At 42.4% G+C, this 20,739-nt stretch overlaps 1 protein-coding gene across 5 annotated transcripts in view; it reads right to left on the minus strand.

The window, feature by feature from the left end:
* Nucleotides 1-32: 32 nt before the first annotated feature.
* The window catches only part of Tex9 (testis expressed 9), a 57,598-nt gene continuing 36,891 nt past the window's right edge, over nt 33-20,739 (minus strand). For all 5 annotated transcript variants that reach the window (XM_021172496.2, XM_021172495.2, XM_085844778.1 and 2 more), the window contains 3 exons: nt 17,055-17,189; nt 3,983-4,117; nt 33-3,423 (listed from right to left, as the gene is read on the minus strand). In XM_021172496.2, coding sequence (XP_021028155.1) covers nt 3,346-3,423; nt 3,983-4,117; nt 17,055-17,189 — 348 coding nt within the window. In that variant the 3' untranslated portion in view covers nt 33-3,345. The remainder of the gene's footprint in view (nt 3,424-3,982; nt 4,118-17,054; nt 17,190-20,739) is intronic.

Raw genomic sequence — 20,739 nt, forward strand, 5'->3', positions numbered from 1 at the left:
TGATCATTACCTCTGAGGTCTTAAAAAAAAAAAAAAAACCATAAACTCTGCCTAGGTCTGTAGGCATAAATTTTTTGCAACCCACTTATAATAAGGGTTCCACCTCTCCTCTAGCCCACGCCCCAACAGAGGAGGTGGAAGAGGAAAGCTACTAGGATGTGGGGGAAGTGGACCTGTTCAGCAATAGTTCTTTGGGGGCAAGCTGGATCTTCTTTGGCAGCAGTTCATTCCTAGAGCAAACTCCAAATACAATTCAGCAGCTGCAGGCCAGACAGACAGACACCAGGCATGAACCAGCAGCTGTAGTCAATCTGGAAGAAACTGCCAGGCTCACCAACTGGCCTGAGGTGAGGCTGCTGAACTGGCAAGCTGCCACAGGAACCTCACGAGCAGTTCTTGGGCAAGTTTCTCTCAATGATGGTGTTATCACAAATTGAGCTCAACAAAGCTATGTAAGGTGAACCAGTACGTGTGTGTCGTTACCAACTCAGAGCTCCTCTCCCACTGTCTGGGGGGCTATACCCCTCCATCACAGCTCCTTTTTCATATTTGCTATATCAAAACATCTTTTCACCTGTCTCTGCTTCAGGAAAATAGTCTTTCACATGTTTGCTTTATCAAGATATCCTTTTGTCTGTGTGCCCCAGGAAAACATCATTTGACATAACTAATTTTCCAAAGAACTGTAAGTTTCCACATCATAAAGTCAACATGGTGGCACCTTCTGCTATCGTCTAGTACCTACCCCCTTTGCTAGGACCACAGTTAGTAGGACCACAGTTAGTAGGACCACAGTTAGTAGGACCACAGTTAGTAGGACCACAGTTAGTAGGACCACAGTTAGTAGGACCACAGTTAGTAGCCACAAGTCTTGTCGTCAGCTTTGAGTTGAACACTTTGGTGATATATGTGCTTATAGTTCCTTGGCAATTACAGAATCGTTTTCTCTATTTCTGAAGAACATTCTGGATATTTCCACAGGGACCACAGTGAGACGACAGACCTCTTTGGGCAGTATGTAAGACAGTTTTCTAATTCATAAACATTAAATAGCTATTTACTTCTCTCAAGTTTCTGTCGTCAATATTTTGTAGTTTTCAATACAGCCATCTTCAATCTCCTTGGTAAAATTTAGTCTAAAATGTTTTTGTTAGATTCTACAAATGGGGCTACTGTAGATTTTTCTCTGATATTTTGCCACTGATGTATAAAAATGTCACTACTTTGGCTTGTGCTATGCTAGGGACTGGATCTGGGGTCTCATACATGCTCTGTAAGTGCTCTGCCGCTGAGCTACAGCTCAAGGCTGTCACTTGTGCTGATGGTCTCCTGATGTGTATGTATTGGTTTTGTTACCTTGTAACTTTACTCAGTTGGTTTGATCTGAACCATTTTTGATAATGGACAATCCAACTTCTTTGTTCCCAGCCTTCCTATTTTTCCTTCTCTTGCTGGTTATATCTGATTAGCATTTCTGCTAAGATTTAAAAAATAGTTTACATGTGTTTGCCTGCATATATGTGTACTAGATGTATGCAGTGCTCAAGAATGCCTCAAGACGGCATCATAGCCTCTGGAACTGGAGTTACAGATGACTGTTGGGAACCAAACCTGGGTACTCTGCAAGAGCAACTAGTGCTCTTTGGGGGAGGTTTTGGACAGGGTGGAGACAGAGTTTCACTGTGTGGAACTGGCTGTCCAGGCTAACTTCGAACTCACAGAGATCTTCCTGCCGCTGCCTCCGGAATGCTGGGATTAAAGGCATGTGCTCTCTGCCTAGCAGTTGCTCTTAACTGTCTGATTTCAGGTCTTATAGGGATGGCCAGCCTGGGACGTGATTAATGCAGACCACTACAAATAGCAAACTTAAAATGTTATACAAAATTCGTTTTTTTAATTTGTAATTCTGCTGCATAGTCTTTCAGTATGAACTCTGTAGATCAGAATATCATGTCACAATATAAAAGGATTGGATACACAGATACATGGGCTAAGCTTCAACTTTTCCCTGTTCAGTGTGTTGGCTGTGGGTTTGTCATATATGACTCACGTTACAGCACATTCCTTCTGTAACCTACTTTGCTGACAGTTTTGTCATGAAGTGTTGCTCGGTCTTGGGCTTTTCTCTCTACTGAATTTACAAACCTTTTCTTCGTTCTGTCAGTGTGACATGCTTACTGATTTGAATGTCAAGTCATCTAGGTTGAATCCTACTGCATCATGATGAGGGATCTTTTGATGTATTGAAGTTGTTTGCTGGTGTTCTGGGGAGCATTTCTGCATCTGAGTTGATCAGAGACACTGGACTATGGGAGTTGTTGGCTTGGTTTTGTTTGTTGCTCTTGCATGATTTCGGTATCAGGATGAGCATCTTGAATGTGGAAATGTCTTTGTCAGTGTTTTGGAATAGTTTGAGAAGAACTGCCAATCTTTAAATGTTTGGTAGAAGCTGGCAGTGAAGCCATCAGGTCCTGTGTTTTGCTTTGAGGAGACTTCATTTTTTTAAATATTTATTTTTATTTTATGTGTATCCCTGAGTGCATGTCTGTGTATCCTGTTTGTGCAGAGGTCAATGGAGGCCAGAAAAGGGCCTTGAACCCCTAGAGCTGGAGTTAAAGGTGGCTGTGAGCAGCCCTGTGGGTGCTGGGAACTGAATTTGGGTCCTCTGCAATAGTAGCAATGCTCTCCTTAACCACTGTGCCATCACACCAGCTCCCAATAGAACTTTTTATTATGGATTTGATCTACTTGATCTCCCTTCTTACTATGGGTGTGTTCAGGTTTTTCTATCTTAGTTAATTCTTGGTAGTATATCTCCAGAAATTAAACATTCTGTGTTATCCAAATTGTTCATAATCACTTATACTTATGATCCTTTGTGTATAAGTACAGTTAAGTGTGTCCCTGTTTCCATCTCTATTTTCTCTCCTGTGTGCACAACCACTGAACAAGAGAATACACACATAGCCCCTGGTCCCAGCCTGCATCACTGCTGTTGGATGCAGCAACCGTGCACAGCACACAGGCCTGCAGGCAGACTCAGCAGCTGCAGCTGGAGATCTCCAGAATCTTGCCCTGCCATCTTCTCTGTCCTCTCCCAGGTCTAGTAGGTCATAAAAAATAATTAAAAGTCGAAGTCTTGCTTCCTTATTTGATAACTATTAATGAAAAAGGAAGTCAGGCCAGAGTTGCAGTCTGGCTTTGTCTTCCAACATCCTCCCAAACATTCTGTTTATTTCAACAGGTCATTATCTAAATCTTTTATTTCACAAATGTTCTTATTACTCATGAACAGTAAGAAGACTACACTTGATATCAAATGAGCATCCCATTGCAGTTGCTCACTCATGAACTGCCCCACTCAAGAGCCTTCATAAACTCCTCCTCGCTGAAAGACAGCATCTTGGCAGCTTCAATATGCATCTGTTTTTAAAAAATATATATTGTTCAATTTAGAGATGGATACACAACAAAAGAAAATTTGTGTTAATATGCTATCAAAAAATAAGCTATTGTTGGATTATATATACTAACCATGCAAGTGTAACACTTTAAATGGTATTACATGAAGACCAAGCTACTGTTAAAAGAATAAATTGATATCATTATACTTGATCTTTGTAACAAGAGAGAGAGCTGTGAATTGTCTTTTTTTCATGTTTCAAGAAAGATACAATGTGTTTTAGAATTACTGCTCAAAGTTTGAAGAGGAAATTAATCCACTAAAAATAGTCATTTCATGAGTGGTACTTTCTGTAGTTGGGAGGGACTATATATACAAATATATCTGTGTGCGTGCGTGTGTATTTTAAACCAGTGAACCTCACTATGTATTACACAGATGTGACTTCACACGTATACAGTGCATCTTTAGATACAATTTTATGTGTAAGATTATAAACAAAGTAAAAACAAACTTTTCGGTAGAAAGGTCTGTCTGTAGCGTATCTAAGATATAGATAGCGTCTATTGTTAGACTCACCTTCTGCCTTTTCAAAATGTCAATTAATTTCAACTGCTTCTTGAACCCTATCATTAATTCTCCTTTTTGTCTTTCTAGTTTTTTGTTTTCTGATTTCAACACTTCAATTTTTTGATGGTCTTCATTTGTAATATCCTATGAAAGCAAATAAAAAAAATTAGTTGAAATATAACATTGTTGTTTATATTACTAAATAATTTCAGTCAGCTCTTTAAAAATATTTTTAAAATTAACTTTCAATTCTAAAAAAATCTATAAACCTAAACTTGACAGAACATAAGACTTTTCAGTAGCAGAATTTGCACATGGTATGATCGTTTGAGGTAAGAGCCACATATTCCACTATCATCCCTAGCAGGATTTTCCACAGTACAGGTTTACAGTGGTCCTGCTGGGCTCAAGACAGAGAACAGGACTGTGAGATACTGCATCAAGTTGGAGATCCAAGAACGAGCCCCACATTTTACCCACACACTTTTTTTAAAGCACTGGCAGACAGCAGTATCATGTCCGCAGTGAGAGTCTCAGAAGCCGGTGAAAGACTTATTCCGCAGAGCTGGTCAGAGAACTCATCCGCAGCAATAACAAGGACAGCAAATCTGAACTCTCAGAAAAGACGGAACAGTAGACGTTACTAGGTCCTGGAAGGCTCTGTGCTTGCAGTACTGAAGAGAAGGTTTCACAAAAGGAGTCAGACAGCAGAAGGAGCTAAGATTCCACACACACTTCTTAAAAGGGGAAGCCAGGCATCTTCTGTTCGGGTTCAGCTCTAGAGACATGTGAGGGGTGGAAGAAGATAATCCACAGAAACAGTAGCCACAAGAAATCAGTCTCTCTCCGTCGCATGACTGTACAGTTGTTCCTCAGCCAGACTTAGGAAGAGGCAAGACTACATAATGGCAAAAGGGTCTGTTCTCCAAGCTGGCTGTGATAATTACATGTGTATCAAACATCAGCATGCCTAAGCCTAAGAAGCAAAAATGAACAGATTCAAGGAAGATCACTACGATAAATGCAGAAAGTTCAGTATCTTACTTTCAGTCACGCATGGTCACCAGACAGATCAATAAGGAAACGGGGGACTGCAGATAAGTTGGAACTAAGAAAGATATTCCTCCCAACAAGAAGGGAATATAGTTTTCTCAAATGCAACCAGGTCATTTTCCATAGTAAATCATGGTGGATCATAATTTTTAACAAGTTTAAGGAGACTGGAACCATGCAGTGTCTTCTGTAACCATAAATTGAAGCTAGAAATTAAATATGTGTAAACTAAGCACACACTGAGTCAGCTTTCTGGCCTATAGCAAAATGCTCGAGACAACCTGCAGAAGGCTTGCTTTGCTCGGCCTCAGCAGTTTCTGCCCACGTTCCCTGGGCCCAGTGCCTTAGGCCTGAGGAGCAGACTGTCATGGTGAAAGCACACAGCAGAGGACACCGGGCTTTAAAGAAGCCAGGAAGCAAAGGGAAGAAAAGGGCTCAGTTCCCAATATTTCCTTCAAGGCCACACCCCTCAATGGCCTAATGTCTTTCCACCAGGGCCCATCTTCTAAAAGTTTTACCACTGCCCAGTAATGCAGACACAGGGATCAAGCAAGCCTTCAATGTAAGCTTGTGGGGACATCCAAGAACCAAAACCTCAAACTACCAATTTTCAAAAAATATTAGACAATTACTCAAGCACCAGCATCTACAGGAGAGAATATGACACTCATGGGTGGGATGCTCACACGGTGACACAACGAAGATCAGATGAGCTCAAATCAACCCAACCTTTCCTAATAGCAAAGAGACACCTGAAGCTAGCAGGAAAAGAAATGGTAAATTTGAGAGCATATATAAGTGAACTAATAGATCAAAGAAACAAAGTTTGCTCTGTGACTATCAACAAACCTTTAGGTGCAGTGGCAAAAAAAAAAAAAAAAAAAAAAAAAAAAAAAAGGAGGACTGAAGTACATGAAACCAGGAATCACAGAGTGGCCATTTCAGCTGGTTTCACAGAAATAAAAAGGATCGTATGATTATAACGTTATGTGACCTAGATAATATTAATTCATATAATCTCAATTCACCAAAACTTAAAGATTTCAGAGATTTAGGAGTTTGGATCACTAATGAAACTTTCAAAAAAGAAGAGAACCAGAAGGCTTGACGAGAGAGTTCTACCATATCCTTAAATACTTGACACCATTTTCTCACAAGTACCCCAAACTAAAATGACAGAATACTTCTGTATTAGTATTTTGTTAGAACAAAAAAACTCTTGAGGCTGAGTAACTGTAGAGAAAAGGTTCATTTTTTTTTTTTAATTAAAAATATTTTTATACCAACTAGTTATCCAATACCAAATGGCCAGCCTGGTCCTCAAAACTTACCAGAAGTAACAGACTAAGAAGGTTTAGGAATATATATATATATATATATATATATATATATATATATATATGTATGTAAGTACAGTGAATGAAAAGAAGCCACAAAATTCAAAGAGATCAAGGGATGTGTGGAGAGGGGGAAGGGAAGTGAGAAATTATGTAATTATCTCATAATTCTCAGGGAAACATTCATAAACCAAAGTCAAACTGAAGCCATTAAAAGAAAACCTCCGATCCGCACCACTGATAAAATCTGATGGAAAGCAAACTCAACAGTACATTAAGAGAATGACAGATAATGACCAAGTGGGATCTACTGCCAGGACAAATGATGGTTCAACACAAAATCTCAATGTTAATATGCTAATATTCCACACTCACAGGGTAAAGAGAAAAACTTTTTTAGTATCTCTGATGATACTAAAAAAGGAGTCAATTAGTTTTTCATGAAAAAAAGTATCAAATAGAAGGAAACTAACCCCAGATAAAGGCCACAAAAAAAGGAGGACTGAAGTACATGGAACCAGGAATCACAGAGTGGCCATTTCAGCTGGTTTCACAGAAATAAAAAGGATTGTGTGACAAAAAGCCCTCAGCTCACACACAGGTGGTGAGGACTGAAAGCTCCGGTGTTGGTCAGCATCGAGGCAAAGGCAGCAGCTTCTATCACTTCTGCTGAATGCAGCACTGGAAGACATCACCCAAGCAACTGGGACAGAACAAATGACATCCACAATGGAAAGGACGAAAACTGCTCATAGATGACAAGACTGCAACTGTGGAAATCCGTACGGATTTCTAAGAAAATCATCATAACCAAGAAATGGATTCGGCAAAGCTGTAGGCTACAAAAGCAACAGACAAAAGGGTTCCTTTCACAGACTAATATTGGGCAGCTCAAAACAAATCAAATATTTATTATATATTTAGAATTGGAACAGTGTATCATTGGCAATAAACACTCGCGTGCACACATGCACACACGCACACACACACACAGGCTGCAGGGTTCCCTCGTACCGTTTTACAAGAGACAATCTTTTCCTGACTGCTTGACACCTGTGTATGTGAGGGTTTATGAGGGGTCCATACCATTCACCTATATTTAATTTTCTTTTGTCTTCTTGTGTTTATTTCTCTGTGTTTTTAGTGTTGTTCCTATGTTTGAATGTTTTGTCTCCATGGAGTCTGTGTACTGCAGACATGCTGGGTGCCAAAAGGCCAGAAGAAGGTGTCAGTCCCCCTGGAACTTGAGTTATAGTTGGCTAGAAGCTGCTGGAAACTGAACTTGAGTCCTCTGCAAAAATAGTATATACTCCAGATACATGCGTGTGCATGTGCGTGTGTGCACGCACGCTGAATGAATAAAGACTCTGAGTAAAAAGGCTGAAGGTATAAAACTCTTAATGACACTGGATTTAGATGACACCAAAGGAAAATAAATTGGACTTTATCACACAAAGGCCACAGAGTACACAATAAACATTGAAAAGGCAGTCGGCTGAATGTGAGAAGATATTTACAAGCCACATATGCACAGGCTTAATGTCCAGAATATACATACAATAAAATGTAAAAATTAACAAAGGACTTGACCAGATGTTTCTTTAAAATGAACAAATGGTTACTAAATACAAGATGCTGAACACATTACTTATAATTAAGGATGTGGGAATTAAAACCTCAATGAAGCAATCAAAACCCATTAGGATGACCGGTATCAATAAAAATCAAAATGACTCATGTTGATGATACGGGGACTCTTGGTCATTTCTACAAGTGGAAAGGTGAAATGGCACAGCTGCTATTGAAACCAAATGATCCTCACCTCTGATCAGGTCTAGGCACTCCAGATAGCACCCAACAGCACACAACCCAAGTGCCCCCCGGGAGAAGAAAAACAAGAGAAGATCCGAGTATGACGGGTTTTTATTGAGCCTTCCAAAGAAGTTACAGTTGAAAAGATGGAACAACCCCGAGAACACTCTTTTAAGCAAGCAAACAAACAAAGCTAATCAAAAAGAAAGCTATGTGATTCTACTCAGCAATGAGGCACATACAGACGTCAGATTCACAGGATCAGAAACTGAATGGTGGCTGCGCGGGCCTGGGAGTCGGGCTACTGCGTTCCCACTTTTCCATAATGAGAAGCATAAAGGCAGACTGCAAAACCATAATAAAGATTTTACACTTAAAAATGTGTAAAAAGAGTGTAAATTCTATGTATAGTTAACCATAATAAAAAATAGTGCACTAATGAGGAGAGAGAGTGTGATAGCTGCTGAAAGTTCTGTAGGTTATCTGTGAAATTCTTCCTGTGTCATCCGAATACAGATAATGGTACGCTAAAGACGCGTAATAAATACTGACATGCACCAAAAAAGTGCAAATGAGCCAGGAAAAGGAATTCTGTGGTTGGTAACAGACAGGCCGTCCATATAAGAAATAATATTAAGAGAGCTGAGTCCTAAAAAGCCAACCTCAGCTCTGTAATCTACAAGTCATAAAGCAGTGAACAGGGAAAGGACAGAAGACAGGGCAGAGGTGACATTAACTGAGCAGAGTTGAAGCTGCTGGGATACCAAGGCTTCCCAGAGCACAGGCTACATCTGGGAAGAAAAGAGTTATTTTCAAAGTGGCCAATTCACCAAGAAGACACCAATGTTCTCTCTAGTGACAGCTCTGACAAACAGGATGGAGATGCAGATAAGGCTGAAGAGGAAGCTAACACAGCCACAGTTTCCTTTATACTCCTCTTTTACTCCTGATGTAAATATACAGAAAATTGTGAAGGTGCCACACACAGCAACTGTCACGCAACAACTTTACATGGCTGACATCTGAGGACTACTCCATCCAGCAAAGGCAGAAAGCACATGAGACTAACATTTACCAACTTAAGCTATATTATGGATCATAAAACAAGCCTGCACAAATCTATAAAGACCATGTGCTCTCTATCCATGATGAGATTAACCTGAAATCTCCAAGAAAGGTATCTGGAGAGGGAGGGAGATACCCTCATATGTGGAAATAGAGGGGCAAACTTCTAAGTAATGTTTGTGTTCAAGGAGAAAACAGAAGGAAAAATCAGTGTTTTAAATAGCATAATGAAAATTTTTAAAATAATCCAATTTGTGGGAAGTAGCCAACAGAATACACACAGTAAAGTTCCCAGGTAAGTTCTTACAGTAGACAGAAGGAAAAGTTTCAGTGCAGTTTCCATGTCCATGTGGAAAAATTAACAAAAGAAAAAATTGAAAAAAGAAATTGGCCGGGCAGTGATGGTACACGTCTTTAGTCCTAGCACTTGGGAGGCAGAGGCAGGCAGATTTCTGAGTTTGAGGCCAGCCTGGTCTACAGAGTGAGTTCCTGGACAGCCAGGGCTACACAGAGAAACCCTGTCTCAAAAAGAAAAAAGAAATTGAACCCAACATAGAGAATGAAGGGAATAAAAAGGCAGAATGGATATCACTTATATACTTTAAATAACTACAGAAAATGGAGCTGGAGAGATGGCTCAAAGGTTGAGATCTCTTGCACAGGATCTGGGTTCAGTATGCAGAATTCATATGTGGGCTCACAACCACCTGCAATCTAGGTGCAGGATATCTGACACCCTTTTCTGACCTCTATGGGCACCTGTACACACATGGTATTTACATATACTCAGACAAGCATACATAAAATAAGTAATTTTTCTTACAGATCTAGCCATCTGATACCTGAAAGGGCAGGAATATCTAGAATCTATAAATAATGCAAAAAACTTACAGTCTGAAAATCTCAAATCATATTATTATGAAAACTACATAGGGAATCCCATCTCACCCAGTCAGAACTGACACCATCAAGACCAGTGCTGGTGAGGACTCGGGGAAGAGGGGCTTATTCACTAGCTGGTGGGAATGGAAACTGGGAAGGCAATATGAAGGTTTCTGAAGAGACAAACATATATTTACCATGTGACCCACATGTACCACACTGGGTATCTATCTGAAGGAATCTAAGTTGGCAGTTGCGTGGATAAAGGCAATGGGGGACAGTATAGACGGATGAGAGCACGCAACTGCAGGTCGTCAGAACAAGTGAGACAGACCAGGCTCAGACAATATTGCTGCTTTCTCTCATAGAGACTCCAGGTTTGCATATACATTTGTATGATATTCAAGCAAAGTGGAAGCTGCCTGAAGGGAGGAAGGGGACAGTAGATGAGGAGAAACAGGGCACAGTAGGAAGGGGGCTGAGTAAACTATGATCTGTGTGAAACCACAGGTTAATGGCAACGTCCTAGTGGAGCATCACTGAGTGCTGCCTGAACATGGCGGCTCCTGTCTCAGTCCCAAGCTGTAACTGTCAAACTCAATCACATTTTACTCCAAGCATGTGCAGGCTTATGCTACACTAGTTATATCCTGAAAGTATGAAAAATATACTTAAAACAGGCCAGAAATTGTTAGACATATGTAGAGTATCATTTTAAAAGCAAATGTAGCTTTAAATGCTTTAGAAAACAAAATTTAAAACCAATGCTCTAAGGTTCAACTTCAGCTAGAGACAAAAGAGCAAACTGAAACCCAAACAAGAAAGCAGAAGCGAAAGGGAGTTGTCAGGGAAACAGAAAACAGACTCAAGGCAAAACAAAAGCTCATTCTTTGACAAGAGTAACTGATAGCTCATCAATAAGATGGGTGGAAGAAAAACCTTCCCAGTGCGAGTCAGTCCCCACTCCTTGCTGAGTGCACGCTTCCAGTCCCAAGCGAGCCCATCAGTGAGTCCACTGTGTTCAGGTCAGGAAGGACAGTCAGCACAGTGGGACCTCTACAAGGACCTGGACAAGACATAGGATCTTTCTGGGCAATGAAAATGTAAGAGCCAAGATCCAAACTATACATATACAATCTACATTTCACCACGTTTCAATTACATCATTAAACAAATAGTCAACTTTGTGTTTCTCTCTAGGTCCACTTTCTCACTCACATGCATTCACTCGTTTCCTCATTTCGCTCACGTTTAGTCCCTTACAGAACTCAGCCTCCTCACTAAGCACCATACACAAGCACGTCTAAGGTGACGCTCAGCTGTTGACGCGGCGTACATGAACAGTTCTCACAGAACCGCACCTCAGCGACGCTCAACCGCAGTGGCCACTTTATGCCACCCCTTGTGCCTCTCACTTAGCTGCTGCTCCTGCAGACTCGTAAGTCGTGACCGCCCATCTCAGATTCCTCAGCATAGCTTTAACAATACAGTATCAAAATTATTCATAAAGTTTGTTCCTCAGTTCTCAAATTTGCAATGCTCCTGCTCATCTTCACTATTGGCCTACTGGCATGTACCACAACTGTCCTTCCCTAAAACTATTCAAGACTTCCTTATTTTAGTAATGGCAGCACCGTGTTAAACAAACAAACAATCCTGAGCTGGTAAGTGGATAAGTGGCTAAGACTGCACAAACTGCTCTTACAAAAGACCCGATTTCAGTTCCCAGCACCTCCATCAGGAAACTCAAGACAGCCTGTAGTTAACTCCAGCTCTAGGGATCCAATAGTTTCATCTGGTCTCCTCAGCCACCTGAACTCATGTGCATATAACCCCCACCCACAGACATACACACATGCACTTAATTAAAAATAAATCTTTTGGGGCTGGAGAGATGGCTCAGCGGTTAAAAGCACTGACTGCTCTTCTGAAGGTCCTGAGTTCAAATCCCAGCAACCACATGGTGGCTCACAACCATCTGTAATGAGATCTGATGCCCTCTTCTGTGGTGTCTGAAGTCAGCTACAGTGTATTTACATATATATAATAAATAAATCTTAAAAATGAATGAATAAATAAATAAATCTTAAAAAAAACAATACCTCAGGTTTCTCCCTTGCAAAGCCCATATCCAGTCCTTGTGATTTTCTCTCTTAAATGCAATTTTTGATACTCAAATCATTTCCATTTTTGCTACAATCAGTCAGCCCAGCCTACACTGTCTCTCTTTGCCTGTATTCTAGTTAACCAGCTCACCTGCATTCATTTGTGCCCTCTGCAACAGTTCCCTCTCTACAGAGCAACTACAGTTGATCTGCCCTGCTCTGTGAATGAGTTCCAGAAGCCTCAGGCGTGGCCCAGTGAGTCACGTGAACGACTTCTGTCCTCTCTAATGTTCATGGCTTGTCTCCTACTGCCTCCTTCACATCTATGATTGCCTTGCTCTTCTTTCTTGCCACACAGCCATTTCTACACACTATTCCTTCTGTTCATAATCTTTTCTCTTGGCACCTAACTGCTACTGATGATTCCAGTATAACCTTAGATTACATCTAGGAAGCAAATGCCATGGTCTGGCTACCTGCTCAGAACACCATGTTCCCTCCACAGCTGTGCATGATTAGCTTTGCCTGGCTGCTAACCTAAGTATCCAATTTCTGCACTCCATCAACTTGGGTATATTCATGCAAGAACTACATTTGATTCTTGACTATCTACCTACAACCTCCAATAGACCTCTGGGTGGCATAGTACCTAAAAGGACCTCTGAAATATTTCTAAATGAATTGATAAAGAATCAGAAATGATCACTTTCTAAATGAAGTAACAAGGACTTTGCTTCCAAATTTCAAACAACCATTTCATCAAATATCCCGCTTCTAATATTTGACAACTCCTTCCCTCAGAAGGTCCCACAGTTACAACTATCCAGACGTGGAGGACACAGTCATAGACAAGCCATTTAGGAACAGTTACGATCACAGGGAGGCTGGGCATGGTAGCACACCCCTCTAATTCCAGCACTTGGATGGCAGAGGCAGCTAGATCTCTGTGAGTTCGAGGCCAACCTGGTCTACAAAAAAGGAGTACAGGACAACCAGGGCTTGTTACACAGAGATACCCTGTCTCAAGAAGAAGAAGAAAAGAAGAAGAAAAGAAGAAGAAGAAGAAGAAGAAGAAGAAGAAGAAGAAGAAGAAGAAGAAGAAGAAGAAGAAGAAGAAGAGAAAAGAGAAGCATCCAGAGAGGGTTTGGATTGAGTCACTGGACACTGGATAAGTACGAGGACCATAGTCTGGATCCCTGGCACCCATGTAAATCATTGCCAGTGCAATCCTGGAGCAGTCTATTCGGGTTGATGAAAGGAACGGGGCAGTTCTTGGTTCAGTACAAGACCCTGTCTCAACAAATAAGGCAGAGTGATTGAAGAAGATGGAGTGTCAACCCTGGCCCCCAGGGTCAACCTCTGGCCTTCAATACACATGTGTGTATATACATTTGTACATATAACACACACACACACACCCAGCCTTACACTAAAATAATAATAATAATAATAATAATAATAATAATAATAAAGATTCCTGTAACCCTTCATCTGGTTTAGGCTGACTGACTTCAGTTCAAAAGGTTACCTTTACCTTAAAATCCAATTTTCTGTTTCCTAGCATCTGTGGAAAATAACTTTGTCATTATTTTAAAAACAAATCTTTAACTTTCTGATGACTGTGAGAGAATCTTGTTCCATTTTAAGGAAACCTTACTATTTTCTTGTCATGTTTTAAACATAAGGACCTGAAAGTTTTAATTTACCTAATCACATGTCTAAAAAGAATAAGAAGATATAAAGGTCTCACCAAAGAATACATACACACAGATTAAATGCTAAGAAAAAACAAAGCCACTGTGGAGCCTAAACATCCCCAGTGACAAATCCTAAAAATATGCAAATAGGTAAAAGAGTCGAAAGTCTTTTCTCTGGTTTTGAGATGAGGTCTCACTAAAAGCTTTTGAAATTTGAAATAAGTTGTGTCAATCTTGCACATATCCACTTTTTCATATACCAAGGTTTTATTACTTGGATTTTCAAGATTGCTAGATACAAGGAAAGTTGCCTATTGCCAAGAAACCAGTTTCCCTTTCTATTTTCCTAACATGGGGTGTGGGGGAGAAATCAGACCAACAACTAAATCAGCAAGTTACTCTCCTTGACTTTCTTATCTGAACAGCGTGCTGAGTGTTGGTACGTGAGGATGACTTATCTCTCGTAGATCATCTCTGATGACCTTTGAACATGGAACAAGCGGTCCCGCAGCATGAGGGGCCTCAGATGGACTCACTGAAATTCTCTAGTTAAGGTGCCGTATGCTGGCTCCTGGTACTTGTGTCAGAAGACTAGCCAAAGTCTCTGTTTCTAGCCAGTGTTACTGAGAAAATCCAGAATGCACCATCAGCTATGAAACGAGGCAGTTTCTAAGTCATTGGGTTTTTTTTGTTTTTTTTTTTTTTTCTGGTTTTTTTCTATGAATGCAAGCTTTATTATTAATGTACCTTCTTCCGTAGACAGACCCCTGCCCCAACAAAGAAGTTGAAAAGTCAGACATCCTCTGACATGCCATCTCTGCTTCGGTACCCAGAAGAGAGCTTGAGCCTCTTCAAGGCTTCCAACGCTTCGGAGTGTCCAGGGTCATTCTGAGAGCACTCCTTGGAGTTCTTCTGCCTGGCAGTCCTTCTTGTTGTACAGTAGTGACAGCGAGTTATCCAACCCTTGACACCCATCAAAAACCGTCTGTGCCTCATCTCTCTTTGACGCTGAGTGAAGAACCAGGATCTGATGACTTCTTTCCACAGTTTGAGTTCCTCAGCCAAGGCCTGCAGAGTGTCCTCCTGAGGGTAATGGTCTGTCTCGACGTGCTTTCTTAGCTTCTGGAACTGCTCATAGGTCAACTTAAAGGTCCTTCTATCCTTTAAGTACAGATAATGAATTGTCTTCATCTCAATTTCTTCCATCATGACGCTGCTCACTTGAGTTCCCTCCTTCAGTTTGAGGCTCTTCTCTCTAAGTCATTGTTAAGGTACTGATTGTCCTAAGGAAGCAATCCCATCAGGTTGATACAGAACTCACTTTATAGAACAAACAAAAGGCCCTCACGTCCGTGTCCACCTCCTCTCAGGCAGCAGACATCAAGGCACTGACTGAGGACTCTGCTGACACGCCTGTAACCCTTACCACCAAAGATGAGAGTGCCATTTTCCAGCCTCACCCTAACCTGAGGAGATGCTCCAAGGCCAAGGCCTACGGGTCTGAATTTCACAAAAAGCCTCTAGGTGCTCAACGCTCAGAACTGTGGCCCCGTACTACAGCCCCTCCCTACGTGTGGCAGAAACCTGAGGTTCAGAGAAGAAGGTAGCAGGTGAGATATGAAAGATGCGCTCTTTTCCCTTTGTTTATCCACAAGTTCAGAAAGAATCTGGCATAGAACATGGGCCACTCTAAAGATATGAAGATAAGAATAAGATAAGATAAGAATAAACCCTCCAAAGTTGTACAGTCACTCAATTACAACAACAGCCAAACCATAAAGTTCTAACTAGTGGAAATGTCCTACTCTTGAACATTCAACATGACATGAAGAATTTTAATTTCAAAAGTCCTGTTTTCTGGGCTGGTGAAATGGCTCTGTGAGTAAAGGCTTAACGTGTAAGCTTTGCCACCTAAGTTTGATCCCTCAACTGCATAGAAAATGTAGGAGAGAACCAACTCCATGAAGCTGCCCTTTGACCTCCCCAGGAGTACCATGGTATGTGTGCCCCAGCCCACTCCACACATCTCTCACCCCACTCACCCCCTCCCTGCAACGAGTAAACAAACAATGGTTTCCACTGCTTCCAGAGGGTGAGCACTCCCTAGGTGAGCACTCTCCCAAGGGTGGGCACTCCCTAGGTGAGCACTCTGGGGGTGAGCACTCCCTAGGTGAGCACTCCCAAGGGTGAGCACTCCCAAGGGTGGGCACTCCCTAGGTGAGCACTCCCAAGGGTGAGCACTCCCAAGGGTGGGCACTCCCTAGGTGAGCACTCTGGGGGTGAGCACTCCCTAGGTGAGCACTCCCAAGGGTGAGCACTCCCAAGGGTGAGCACTCCCTAGGTGAGCACTCTGGGGGTGAGCACTCCCTAGGTGAGCACTCTGGGGGTGGGCACTCCCTAGGTGAGCACTCTGGGGGTGGGCACTCCCTAGGTGAGCACTCTCCCAAGGGTGGGCACTCCCTAGGTGAGCACTCTGGGGGTGAGCACTCCCTAGGTGAGCACTCTGGGGGTGGGCACTCCCTAGGTGAGCACTCTGGGGGTGGGCACTCCCTAGGTGAGCACTCTGGGGGTGGGCACTCCCTAGGTGAGCACTCTGGGGGTGGGCACACCCTAGGTGAGCACTCTGGGGGTGGGCACTCCCTAGGTGAGCACTCTGGGGGTGGGCACACCCTAGGTGAGCACTCTGGGGGTGGGCACTCCCTAGGTGAGCACTCTGGGGGTGGGCACTCCCTAGGTGAGCACTCTGGGGGTGGGCACTCCCTAGGTGAGCACTCTGGGGGTGGGCACACCCTAGGTGAGCACTCTGGGGGTGGGCACTCCCTAGGTGAGCACTCTGGGGGTGGGCACTCCCTAGGTGAGCACTCTGGGGGTGGGCACTCCCTAGGTGAGCACTCTGGGGGTGGGCACTCCCAAGGGTGAGCACTCCCTAGGTGAGCACTCCCAAGGGTGAGCACTCTGGGGGTGGGCACTCCCTAGGTGAGCACTCTGGGGGTGGGCACTCTCTAGGTGAGCACTCTGGGGGTGAGCACTCCCTAGGTGAGCACTCTGGGGGTGGGCACTCTCTAGGTGAGCACTCCCAAGGGTGAGCACACCCGCGGTGAGCACTCCTGGAGCTGTTGGCTTTGCATACCTTGTTAGTTTGCCTGAGTTTACTCAGCTCCACTTTATACTTTTCTGCTTCTTCGAGAGCTCGATTCAGACGGACCTCCGTGGCACTCTGACTTGAGGCAGCCTGTTTTTGTAATCTTCTTTTACTTTCTAATTCCTGTGCAGTTAAAAAATATGGAGTATTGAAATATCATTAGTTCCCTTTTATGTCTGACATTATTTCATTTCTATGTTTCTTGCTTTCATTCACACAGGGCTGCAGGCTAAGCATCAAGAGACACAGTTCTCAGGGGATTCTCACCCAAAATGGGTATTCGAAAAAGACACCTAAAAATGTAGTTGTGACTGCCTTTATAATTTTTTAAATTTCTACCCTTTTGTGTTTGTGGGGGGTGGGTGCTTTGTCTGCATGCACTGTTGCCTCTGCACCACTTGTATGACTGGTGCCTGCAGAGCCCAGAAGAAGGCATCGGATCTCCTGGAGCTGGAGTTACAGACGGTTGTGAGCCGCTATGTGAGTGCTGGGAATTGAACCTGGGTCCTCTGGAACAGCAGCCAGTGTTCTTAGCCACTGAGCAATCTCTCTAGCTCCAATGAATATTGCTCTTTTTGTTTAGTATTTTCTGCCTCCTTCTACTGATTCAAAATACTGTGTAATTATCCTCCATATCTGTTTTAGGAGCACAACTTTTAAAACTTAATTTTTCTGGAGTCAGAATCTTGCAGTGTAGCCCAGGAGGGGCTAAAACTCTCATGCCTTTTGTGTCTGCCTCCTGAACGCTGAGATTCTAGGCATGCGCCTCCACATCTAGCTCACTCAAGGCCTTCTGCAAACCCTCCAAAAGGCCAATGTAAGAGGTCATTTGCCCATGGACAGTGCTCTTGGAGAACTGACCAAGTCTACTGTTGAAGAAACAAGAGATAAAGGGAGGACTGTACATTAGCCCCACTGGAATTCTCCAACCTGAGCAGAAACAGCATTACCTTGTAAAGTATGGGGGCCTTGTATTTGTGCAATTATTCTAAGATACTGAGCTGCTGCAAGTGGACGGTTAATGTTTGAAGAAAATACCTCACCTCATAAACTCGGTGGTAAAAGCTCCCTCCCCCACCACGCATGTTCCATCAGGGTCTTCCACGGCACTGCTTGCATCTCTCCCTGTGGACATGGACTTTTCTCCTCCCATACAACCCCTGTTATCTAATTTGATTTGATACCTTTTCTTGAGAGCTTCTAGACCATCCAGAAAATGGTTTAGCACAGCATCTGCTGCAGGTGCTAAAACCATTTCCTTGCTTGCTTCTCCCACTGCAGTACAAACTTTTAAAGTTATCACCGGTTTTTATTTCTGTAGTCCCAGCATCATAGTTGCGTGTAAAAGACACTACCAGTATCTTCATAAAGGCTTAAGAGATTGCTCGGTGATTAAGAACATTTGCTGCTAACACTCATATTAGGCCACTTGCAACAGCCTGTAACTCTAGTTCCAGGAATCTGATTCCCTATTCTGGCCTTAGACAACCATATGCCCTTGGTGGACATACAGGCATGCAGGCATACACATGCATATAAATAATTAAATATTAAAAATGACTCAGGAGAGGCCCATTGGACTTGCAAACTTTATATGCCCCAATATAGGGGAATGCCAGGGCCAAAAGAATGGGAATGGGTGGGTAGGGAAGTGGGGGGCGCTATGGGGGACTTTTGGGATAGCATTGGAAATGTAATTGAGGAAAATATGTAATAAAATTCAAAAAAAAAATGACTCAGGCTTGTCTTGTAATATTGACACCTCTATCGTATCCCATACAACACATGGCCGGGCTGGCCCAGAGCCTCCTAAGAGCACTCAGTAAACCCAGTAATCACTGTAGAGACAGAGCTCACTTTAGACACTTGTCTTTTTAAATATTTCTTCCTTGGCTATATCACATCATCTTTGAAACTCATCTCTGTGGCTTTGAGTAATTAAAGGGAAAAACAAAACAAAACACATGCTGCTCCTTATGTAGGTCTCTAAACAAACCAAGCTGCGCCTGGCTGCCATCTGCTGCGCAGCCCTTCCGCACAGCTTTGTGGGAGGCAGCTATGCTGGGAACCATCGCTCCCTCCCAGCTCCCCCTGCAAAGCTGCCTCCCAACAGTCTCACCAAGAACGCCATAGACCTTTGCCCTTCAGTTTGCTGGTGACTTTGTAACTTCCTTCTCAGAAATCCGAAAAGGACAGCAAGGGGGACGAACAGCAAAGGAACACATGGCATGTCTCCATGTGAGTAAGCTCACTAAGAGAAAACCTGGGTAAAAACTTTGAAAACAAGTGTTTTCAATCGTACACTGATAACTCTCTTTTGGGGGCGGAATCAATCTCACTAGTTAGAGCAGACTGGCCTCAAACTCACAGAGATCTGTCTCTGTCACCCAAGTGCTTTGACCCCAAGGAATAAAAGGCTGAACCATCAAGCCCAACACTATGTCTGTCCTGGTAACTTTTATAGCATGCAGAGAAGACACACTGCTTTCTGAAAACAGATAAAACCACTGTTGTTCCCCTCAAAGAAACCAATTCACATATTGTCAAATTTTATGGGAGAAAAATCTCAAGGTTTCAATTTTACACCTGTTTTAAAAGTTTTCCTTGACCTGGGCCTGACAGTCAATGACATAGTAATGAAATGGGGATAAATCAGTATTTCCCACAATGTTTTTACCTTCATGAAAAAAATGGACATTTATTTCATACTACACATAAACTCTACTTGAAATAGATCACATGTATATGACTCATATGATGCTGATTTATACAGACTATGTAAAATACTTAAAAGAAAAATTCTCATGGCTTTGGTGTAGGCAAAAGTTTCTGGGCAGAATGAAAACTTGAATATAATGATATATACAATTTACCAAAAATTTAAAACTTCTGCCTTTGGAAACACATGCTTAAAAAAAAAAAAAAAAAAAGCAGCAGCAAAGCAAAAGATCAGACACAATCCCCAAGCATCTAACAAGGGGATGCAAAAGGGATCATGAAGAGCCTTAGAGCCTGGTCCTGTCATGGGTACAGACAGACCACAGAGGAGCACACAGCACATGACAAGATCAACACCTGCCTCTGAATCCCAAGTGCTGGGATTAAAGACATAGGTCATCACACCCAGCCAATAAAGATGATTTTTAGTAAAGATTTTTACTGTATGCATGCATGTTTGTGTGTACATTCATGCCAGTGGGATGCTATAGCCAAAGGATAACTGAAGACGGGCAGGTGAGGGTGTGGAGAGCCTGGACCCTCTGTGTTGATGGAAGTGAAGTGAGTCATTAGAGAGCAGCTGGCAACTTTCCCTGCGAGGAAGGCGCTGCCTTCAACCTCAGCATTGCCAGATAAACAAATACATAAACAAACAATAAATTATAAAATGTGTTATACAAAATAGAGTATACTCCACAATTAAAGAAGAATGAAACAATTAGTGTTGTAATATGATTGAACAGTTAAAAAAAAAGCCATTGTGTTCAGTAAGAGAAATCAATTCCAATGACTGTAGGTCTTTGTGTCTGTGTGGAAGGAACAGACAGGTCCACTGAGACAATAAACACAGCAGAAACCCAGGGTGGGCACGGTCAGGAGATGTGCGGGGAGGAATGAAGGGTAAGAGACATCTTTTGGAAAATGTGAATATGTTCTATGTGAGGTCATAGCTACA

This window comes from Mus caroli, unplaced genomic scaffold, assembly GCF_978045245.1.
Source record: "Mus caroli unplaced genomic scaffold, Mus_caroli_1 scaffold_11, whole genome shotgun sequence".
Classification (NCBI taxonomy): Eukaryota; Metazoa; Chordata; class Mammalia; order Rodentia; family Muridae; genus Mus; species Mus caroli.